The following is a 10,198-nucleotide window of genomic DNA, read 5'->3' as shown; positions in this document are numbered from 1 at the left end:
ATAAAAATTGGGAAGGGGTGCCACCCGTAAATTGAGAATAACGTGTCCTCGTTTTGTAATCGACCATGTGGTCCGTACGTAATATTCTATTTCTAGTTTCTTTCAAGTTCTTTTTATGCGTGTATGTCCTGTTGTAGCAGGAATATACTGTATATCTACTCCCTTAGGTAGAACTTAGAAGACCTCGAAAAGTTTTTCAAATCAGAAGACCTCGAAAAGTTTTTTAAATCTGAAATTTTGGAAACCAGTAGAGGGTAGAGGTAAGAAAAAAGTTTTGAAGTTTGGAAACCACGCACTTTAACCTTCATTTTAATGAAGGAAATGCACTTTGGAATCTACATAAAGAACACAAAACTAGAGATGGGGCACTTCTCAAATGGGGAAACGAGGACTAAATTTCATTTTAATCAGAGAGAGAATCTAGAGAGAGAAAATGGGTGTCTCGAAATTTGCAGAGATTTTATGAAAATAAGAGAGAGAAAATGGGTGTGTCTCGAAATTTGCAGACATTTTGAGAAAATGAGAGATCCCACACTTAAGTACGGGCTGCCTGCGTGGGCTTACAGACAAACTACCTTCTCACCAGATGGCTTTTTGTCATTTCAACGTGGCTTCTTCTTAGACGTCCACGTTTCACTGCGTTGTGCTCCTCCCTGCTTCAGGTTCTTTAACTGGTCTTCTTCTCAACTGAAAATGGCATTCAAATCTGAAACCTTAGAACCAGAGTTTATTTTCTGAGTTGGGTAAAATTTCATGTAATTTCTCTATTTTTCTGTTACTTGTGTTCATTCGTAACGTGGGTACCTGAAATTTTCCTCTATTTTCCATTTTTTTTCGGTCATTTTTCTTCTGGTGTTTTTCACTGCCTCAAAACTCTTTTAAGTATAGGAACCAGTCTGATATCATTTTAGTTTGGAGTTGGGTTTTTGATATATGCCCAATGTGATTTACTTTTTGGGTATATTTGATTCGAAACAACAGTCCTATTTCAAGAATTTTCGAGCCATCATTCCAAGTTTTTATACTGTAGTGATTGCAGTTTGAGATTTGGTTTTGAGATATCAATCCTTTTATTTATGGTTTTGTTAATAGTTTATTGATATTAGTCATGTATTGATATTTAAGTGAGTTTTCTCTTTCAGTTTTGAATTGAATGTTCGAAATTTGAATTTCTTTCAGGTTTTTTAAAATTTGCTTGCTGATATATGTGCCATGAAAGAATACTTATCCTTTTCATATCCAATTCACAGCCCTTCTTGTTCTATTTTGTAAATCTGATTTTTGAGATTAATTCTGTACTGTTTTCTTTTCTTGATGCATCAAAAGTTTTCTAGCATTCAACTTGGTTTAGGAATTATGACCATGTTCTCTAGCTTCTTCTAGATTGCACCTGGTTTTTTTAATTACAAATTTGCAACAGGACAAGTGAAAAATAATTTGAAATGTATAATCCAAGTTCTCATTTGCATTTTCAAGTTTGAAGTTTTTTTTTTTTGTTGGAGAATGAGGCTTTATGTTCATGTTTTGGAAACAAGGAATTCATTAACATATGATTTCAATGGGCGTGCTGATGCGTATGTTAAGCTACAGATTGGGAAGTATATATTTAGAACTAGGCTTGTGAACATTATTCTGAAACCCATTTGGAATGAGGAGTTTGTTTTCCAAGTCGAAGATTTGGATGATGAACTGAGTATATGTGTTTTGGACAAGGATGGATTCTTCGATGGTGAGTTTACAGGTGAGGCTAGAATTCCTGTCTGGAGGGTGTTTGAGGCAGACAACCAGACCTTGCCACCAACCTGGTTTAAACTACACCAGAGAAGCAACAAGTCCAAGATCAAGGATTGTGGTATGCACATTATGATACACATCACAAACATGATGTATGTATATGTATGCTATCATGCATGCATGTATCATAATAGAGTTGATCAATACATGTGACTTTCAATAATGGGTTGCTTTGTTTTCTAGGTGTTACTCTTTTCTTTTTTTTTTTATCATCATTGAAAATTTCACTACTAAAAAAGAATTATAAAGAAACTCAGAAACATCAAACACAGGCTAAGAGATGTCAAGTAAACATCTCAGGATTCCAATGCTGAAATTTAACTGTTTTTCTTATTGTTTGAAATTTATGTAGATTTGGATGAATGAAGCTATGTATGTTTCACTAAGGTTGCATGATGTGTGGCTAAATGGAAGTTTTTTATTTTTTCTTTTTTTCTTGGGCTTCGAAATTGAACATGAAGACCTTGATGTAAACAGATTTTTAGGTTTTGGTGGTTTCAAACCCTGCCTTGTATCATATGTCCTGCCTGTGCAACATGTTTTTTGATGTATCTTTTAGCTTGAACAATGCTCAACTAGAGTACCATGGATCTTGATGGAAGTTTAGTGACAATTTTTTTCAATTAGTTTTTTAATTCTTAGAATTGTGATTTCAGGTGTATGTAGAGATTCAAAAGAGCATCTTTGACATACCTTCATCTTGAACAAATCTTAGTCAGAGTCCCTTTCATTTTTGTGGAAGCTTAGCTGCATATTTAATTGGCTGTCCATACCTTCAAACTATTTTTTCAAGAAAACTAAGTGATCCTCATGCTTTTAACTGATAATACAGGAGCTACTGGAAAAAGGCAATTGTGATAGTTTGGGAAGAACCTTAAGTAGAGATTGGATGGAAAAAAAAAAAGGAAAGAAGAAGAAGAAACACGTTATAGAAAATGTACAAATACTTATAGTGATAGAGTTTCAGGCTCATAAGACATCTATGACCAAACATTGTCTGTGATCTATTCGTTTCACCCATTAAAAGAAGGTCATGCATTCAGTTCAAGTATAGGCAAGAGACATCATGCTAACACAGCTCTGAAGTGATACGACCCCTGAAAATTTTAGAGCGGACTATTTCTTATTAAGAGTAGTAATATTATGTCTTGTCAAAAAAAAAGAGTAGTAATGTTATGCACAAGTAGATAAATTAGGTTTACAGATAATCTTAGAGAAAGGTGGGTTACAATAGGAAATTGAGCGTATGTATCATGATTGCAGCATAGGTCATTTCCATAGATGTATGGAAATGAGAAGCATCAAAAGGGATGGGGTATTTTTTTACATCCTTTGAAGAGGATGTTAAAGTTTCTGACTAGATTACTAAATATACACTGGATGAATGCAAGAATTTCACAAATAAAACATTAGTGTTAATTTTACATATTTTTAACTTAATTTAAAAGAGCAAGAAAGCTAAGAAAATGGAACCTGCCAGCGAGATCTAGACTAAATAAAAAAAAATTCCTGTTGCTATTTCACTCGATCGTTCTCCCACATTTATCTTTCGTTGTCGAGACACATTTTACACTTCAATGAATTTCTCCTATTTAATATATCCCTTTCTGAATGGGTTCTTGGATATTAACTCAGGAGAAATTCTTCTCATTATATCATTGTATGGGAGGCCCAACAACAATCCCAGTGCCATCCATCCACTTCCCTCTGATTTTTTAAAGTTGTCTGATAGTGCGCACTCATCTGTAGAGCATAAATTAGCGCCCACTAAACCTTCTAAGACAGGATTAGATGATTTGGCTGAAGAAAAGCCTTCTTTCCAAGCTCTTGCTGGCCGTTTGGTTAAGAGGTTTCTCAGCAAGAATGACAATTCAAATGCACCTACAACAAAAAACATGGATTCGTTAGATTGTAGCAGCACAATATCAGACGATGCAAGAGAGTTAGATGAAGGTTCATCCTTAGACTCTACATTTGAAGAAGCTCTTAGCATTCTACAGTCAAGAGATCAGCAAAATGAACTTCCTGATAATCTACCTGGAGGAGTACTCATCAATCAGGCATATAAAGTAAAACCCAATGATCTCAACTCTATTCTTTTTGCACCCAATTCCCAGTTTTCCAGAGAATTCATAGAACTTCAAGGCATAACCGATCTTAGAGAGGGACCTTGGAAATGGGACAATGATGGAGAAACTTTAAAGAGAACTCTCCAATATAAAAAACCAGCTACCAAATTGGTTAAATCTGTGAGAGCAACTGAGGAGCAAACCTATCTTAAAGCCAGTGGAAAATCCTTTGCTATCTTCAATAGTGTGAGTGTACCTGATGTTCCTTATGGGAGTTCTTTCCAGGTCGAATTGCTCTATAAAGTAATGCGAGGGCCCGAATTATCTTCTGGAGAAGAGACCTCGCTCCTGGTTATATCATGGCATTTAAATTTCTTACAGAGTGTTATGCTGAAAGGAATAATTGAAGGAGGTACTCGTGCTGGACTCAAGGAAAGTTATGACCAGTTTACAGATTTTCTAGCCAAGAAGGTCAAGGCAGTGGATTCGAGAGAAGTGGATTTGGACAAGGAGCTGGTTCTGGCATCAGTTCAGATGGATCAACAGTCAGATTGGAAGTTGCCCGTCGAATACTTTTGGAATTTCACTGTAGTTACAACTATTTTCATGGGGTTGTATTTTCTTTGTCATATTATCCTGGCTGGGCCCAGCACAATTCAAGGCCTTGAGTTCACTGGTTTAGATTTACCTGATTCGTTTGGCGAGTTACTCACAGCTGGCCTTTTGGTTCTTCAAGTTGAGCGAGTTCTGGAAATGGTGTCACATTTTGTGCAGGCTAGATTACGAAGAGGTACTATTTTTCTCCATTATAAGTGTTAGGCCATTTGGTTTCTATGACAAAGAGGTAATATTTTTCTGTATTTTTAGTTTTGCCTTATGGAGTAAAAACCTAAATTTTGTAAGTAACAACCTCATCTCTCTCTCTCTCTCTCTCTCTCTCTCTCTGTGACATGTGCTCTCTTTTCACTCTTTTCTAGAGTTTCTTTAAAGTGATGGACTATCATTATGCAAGATTTGTTTCTTGGATTTTTTTAAATGAAATGTTCTATCTTGGGAAACATTTTATTCATTTCTCTGAATCATAGGCAGTGATAATGGGATCAAAGCACAAGGTGATGGGTGGTTGCTGACAGTGGCTTTACTGGAAGGAAGCAATTTAGCATCTGTTGGGGCAACTGGGCTTTCAGACCCCTATGTTGTATTCACATGCGATGGTAAAGCTCGAACAAGTTCAATTAAACTTCAGACCAAGGACCCACAATGGAATGGTAAAATTTTGAATTCTGATATCTATGTATCTAGTATAGATTGTTGGCTTTTAGGTGGATTTCCAGTTTGTCTGGGCCACTTTTCATATTTGGGAGCCATTTCTAGGTAGAATTTAAAAGGAATGTTTTGGGCCCTAGTTATTGTGCTCCATCCTAGTCATGGTTAGCTCCCATTTCCTATCCCCGTTTATTTAGAAATTACTAAGATCCAAAAAAAAAGGTCTTTCCTCTGTTCATGGTTAACACTTTTCCTTTGTTCATGATTAACACTAAAAGAATCAATGTTGTCAGATTCGTTTCGGAGTCTTCTTTGGTTTGGGGAGAAAAATGAAGCAATTCGGTGCTTTGGCTGATTCGGGGAAGACTTCAGACCTTTTTTTTAATTTAGTATATATAAATTAGATATTTATATATAAAATATATACAAATAATGAAAAATAAATAAATAAATAAAAACTTTTATATAGCTATTTCTTTGCTGGCCAAAGCAGACCTGAAGAAGACCCGAATCATGTCTGAAGCAGACCCGAAGCAGCCTGAATCTGACCGAAGCAGCAGCGCCTGGCTTCTCTTCTCTTTGGTTTATGCCCAAAATCCGAAGGCTTCGGCCTCTTCGGCCGAAGCAAAGCGAATTTTATAACATTGCTAAGAACATATACAACTTACTATTGAATAGGCATACAACCAACAGCCCCTACAGTTTCAAATTAGATTCTTGCATCCATTCTAGGAAACTTTCTTTGAAGTTTCTGATTCATATATATTACGTTTTTTATTCATATATATTACAAGTGTGGTGAATATGATGCTGCGTGTCCTTTGCATTATCTCTACAAACTATTGAAGCATCTGCAATAGTAATAGGTTCTACCGATCCCTTTATACAGCATTCACTTCTGTTAAGAATTTTTTGAACAATCTATTTTTGTCAATTATCTCCCTTAAACAACCAAAACAGCATATTCTTTTGAAATATGATGAGAGTTCCTCATATTTTCTTTAACACGAATTATCAGTCACTCACCACGATGAAACTATGGTTTCTGATAACTGTTTTATTCTTTTAGAACTCAAAAAAATTCAACTATTTTTATTGTACCATGTGATCTATGTATCCGAAATACCTTTACTCTTCAATGGACTTTCTTGCCTTCAGTCTACTCCAGCATATCACAATATAACTTTTTAAAAGTGTTTCATGTATTCACAATCATTAGCATGCTTTTGGTGAAATGCATATAGATGGCGTCAATATGCCTTTTTGATATTATTAGTCTCGAGATCTGTTTCGAGAAATATTCAATAAGACATCGGGGATTCTTATTAACACTGCAGAAATATTCGAGTTTGATGCAATGGAGGAGCCTCCCTCCATGCTTGATGTGGAAGTTTTTGATTATGATGGGCCATTTGACGAGGCCACTTCTCTTGGACATGCAGAGATAAATTTTCTAAAACATAATTCTGCAGAACTCGCAGACATTTGGGTTCCCCTAGAAGGCAAACTGGCCCAAGCTTCACAGTCCAAGTTGCATTTAAGAATATTCTTGGACAATACCAAGGGGGCAGAAATCATCAAAGAGTACTTGGCAAGGATGGAAAAGGAGGTTGGAGAGAAGGTAAAATATCCACTCATATGCCCTCATTTTCATCTGTTCTTTTCATAATCAATGTTGGTAATTTTTGCAGATAAATTTGCGGTCACCTCATAGGAATTCTATGTTTCAGAAGCTCTTTGGGTTGCCCCCAGAAGAGTTTCTCATCAATGATTTCTCATGTTACCTAAAGCGCAAGATGCCTCTCCAGGAAAGTTTATCACTTGTACTATCATGTAGTTCTATGGATCTATTTAATTGAACAATCACATCTTGAGTTTTCGGACCATGCGATAATTTCCCCAAAAACAACTTATTGCATGCCTGTTCCTTTTGAAATTTGATAATTGAAAATTATATTGCAATCAAACTATGGAAAACAAAGTCTCAATCATCAGATGAAAGGACCTTGTGCTGTTCTGGTGGGCGCGACTTCTCTCTAAATCACCATTATGTCTCTTATCACATTGGTGAATGGACCATGTTTTCCATACCCCTTTGACTTGTACCACACTTTCTATTTTATATATTTCCATTAATACCTGTAAAACATGTTATAGCAACCAGTTCCTCTCTTATCTGCCTTGCTCTCTCATTGGAGAAGAAAAGCTACCATGCATTTTTCAGTCCATGAGAATACATACTAAACTTACAACTGCCATCTTTTTGATGCAGGGACGCCTCTTTTTATCTGCCAGAATAATTGGGTTTTATGCAAACTTGTTCGGTCATAAAACCAAGTTCTTTTTCCTTTGGGAAGACATTGAAGATATACAAGTGGTACCCCCTTCTCTAGCATCAGTGGGGAGCCCATCTTTGATGATAACTCTGCACAAGGGCCGAGGCCTTGATGCTAGGCATGGTGCAAAGACACAAGATGAGGAAGGCCGGTTAAAATTTCACTTCCAGTCATTTGTGTCTTTCAATGTGGCAAGCAGGTATAAACCATAAATACCAATGTCATGATATGAACAAGTGAAGGAAAACTGGGGGGAGCCAACTCGGACTCGCCACCTCTTGAGTATCTTTGAGTTGGGTTGTCAGACTCAGGGAATTTGAAAAATTATAAATAAATAAAAAAAGAAAAAAAATAAGAAATTTATTTTTAATATGTTTTCTAACATTTGGGAAAGTTTGGAAAGGCTTTTGGCCGTGAATACTTCTTTTACATTTTCCTGTCTTTTTGGATTATTTCTACAGTACCCGTCACAAATTGATTTTTTTTCAAAATCCATTTTTTCATTACTTTTTGAACCTCATTTAGATGTTTTTGTTTAAGTTTACTTTAAACACATAATTCCTATTTTTTTGTGGTTTTTTTGTATTTTTTATTTTTTAACTTTCGTGGTCTTTCATGGTTGAAGCCATGCTAATGCTAATGTGGTGACTTGGTTTTTCTATCAGGACCATTATGGCTTTATGGAGAACAAGAAATTTAACACCTGAGATGAAAGCACAAATAGCAGATGACCAACATTGTCCTGATGGGAAAATTACTCCAACTGAAGAATGTGGTTCTTTCTTGGGTGTGGAGGATGCAAATATGTCAAAGGCGTATTCTGCATCTCTTCCTGTTTCAGTGAGTACAGCTGTTCTAATCATCTCTCTCTGATTTATACAAAACCTGAAAGCAGAGATGTGTTGTTACACACCTCACTTTCATCTGACATGCAATAGTAGCCCCTTTGTACCTCCCTCTCTCATTTTCTTTCATAAAATTCACAAATAACTGGTGCTCTATTTCGCAGTTTTGCATGAAATGCAATTGATAATGAGTTATTTACAGATCAACTCACTGATGGAAATGTTTGGTGGAGGCTATTTGGACAGAAAGATAATGGATAAAGCGGGCTGCTTAAATTATACAACCACTCCTTGGGAAGCTGTTAGGCCTGAGGTCTATGAGAGACATATCAGCTACAAGTTGAACCGCCATATCTCAAATTTTGGAGAGGAAGTAACCAGCACACAACAAAAGTCACTCATGGCTGACGGTATCGGTTGGGTTGTTGATGAGGTCATGACTCTGCATAATGTCCCATTCGGCGACCATTTCCGGGTACGCATAATGCTGTATATGAGAAAGACCAATATTGGTCGCCTTAGTGAGAGATAAAGGGAGAGGAACATTTGTCATATTCATTACTTTGTTTGTGCAAATTTCGGCTCGGCTTAGTTTCAGGTTGAGCACATAATATACCTGAATTTCCACCATTGCGGGGATACAAATTTTTGGAATTTTGAAGGAAATGTTGTAGGTTAGAGCTATCAGACCGGATATTTGGTCGAATTGGTCGAGTTTTAGGCTTTTAGCTAGTGCTCTACATTTTCTGCCGCTTCTTTCGGAAACTTCCGAAACCCCAATTCGCACATGATCTAGTGCAAAATTAGAGATTCACTTCGGCTTCAGCCGAACGATTCTGAGTATTCAAACATCTCTACTATTTCTATTAGTTTGTGTTTGAATGTGAATGAATTGCTTTACTCTCTTTTTTTCATTGGAATTCTGTCTATTGTGTTCAGGTCCATTTGAGGTATCAAATAGAAGACTCAGCTACCCTGCTTGAAACCTGCAACTGCCATGTTTATGTTGGAATTGCATGGCTGAAACGCACCATGTTTCAAGAGAGGATCACCAAGAATATATTTGAGAAACTTACCCAGCGTGTAAAGCACATGTTCCACCTTGCCGAAATCCTCTCATCCAAGTAACAAGAACCAGTGGAGAGTGCTGAGAACACCTTGGTCTTGGAGTTTGGCTTCTTCGATAACGTTAGGATCATGGGTTTTACACGGCATGGCTGAGGTTCCCAATACGGATCATGGGTTTTACACGGCATGGCTGAGGTTCCCAATACGAAAGCTTCACATACAGTTAAAGAGAAGCCATGCAATTCTCCTGGTCAATACAGTTAAAGAGAAGCCATGCAATTCTCCTTGTCAAGAGTGACTGTGATCTCTTTGTAATAAAAGTAAAAAAGTAAGGTCTCTTTGTATGCTTCTTTTATCAATTTTTTAAGAAATAATATATTTGAGAGCTGTGGAAGAGTTAATTTCAGAATGGGATCCACTATTGAATTTTTCTGTTTTTTATTTTTTGCCCCTCTAACCGGTGACAGGCCGGGGCCGGTGGTCAAGCCAAGAACCTAAACCTAAAAACAAATTTTAAAAAAATATTAAAAATCTAAAAAATAAGAAATTTGTTTTTAATAAGGCTTTTTAATGTTTTCTATTGTTTGTTTATTTTTATATTTTTCTATTTTTTTGTATTATTCTTAGAATCCCTTGAGCACAAATTGATTTTTTAAATCTATTTTTCACTGCTTTTGTAATCTCATTTTGGATATAATTTGTTTAATTATATTTTGAACATAACTTTTTTGTAGTTTTTTATATTCATTTTTATTTTATTTTATTTTATCTTTTAGCCCGGGTGTCAATCGCTTTGTTGGGGCTGTTTACTTGGACCATT

The 10,198-nt window shown here is 36.2% G+C and overlaps 1 protein-coding gene across 5 annotated transcripts; it reads left to right on the top strand.

The window, feature by feature from the left end:
* Positions 1–251: 251 nt before the first annotated feature.
* Positions 252–9,784, top strand: LOC18442046 (C2 and GRAM domain-containing protein At1g03370). Of its 5 annotated transcripts, none has more exons than XR_016056861.1 (9): positions 252–1,852; positions 3,430–4,653; positions 4,949–5,131; positions 6,467–6,750; positions 6,821–6,938; positions 7,403–7,664; positions 8,131–8,305; positions 8,544–8,785; positions 9,250–9,784. XR_016056861.1 is itself a non-coding variant. In XM_088868717.1 (9 exons), the coding sequence occupies exons 1-9, from the start codon at positions 1,504–1,506 to the stop codon at positions 9,436–9,438; spliced, it is 3,057 nt and encodes a 1,018-aa protein (XP_088724843.1). In that variant the 5' UTR covers positions 252–1,503; the 3' UTR covers positions 9,439–9,784. The 5 variants fall into 5 exon arrangements, 3 of the variants coding, with proteins under 3 accessions (XP_088724843.1, XP_088724845.1, XP_088724844.1); XM_088868717.1 differs by having other exon boundaries at positions 8,513–8,785; XM_088868718.1 differs by having other exon boundaries at positions 362–662; positions 8,513–8,785.
* Positions 9,785–10,198: the final 414 nt, after the last annotated feature.

The sequence above is a fragment of the Amborella trichopoda genome, chromosome 6 (assembly GCF_054954075.1).
Source record: "Amborella trichopoda isolate Santa Cruz 75 chromosome 6, AtrichopodaSantaCruz75HAP2 v2.0, whole genome shotgun sequence".
NCBI classification, from domain to species: domain Eukaryota; kingdom Viridiplantae; phylum Streptophyta; class Magnoliopsida; order Amborellales; family Amborellaceae; genus Amborella; species Amborella trichopoda.
This window is presented reverse-complemented; position numbering and strand designations above follow the sequence as displayed.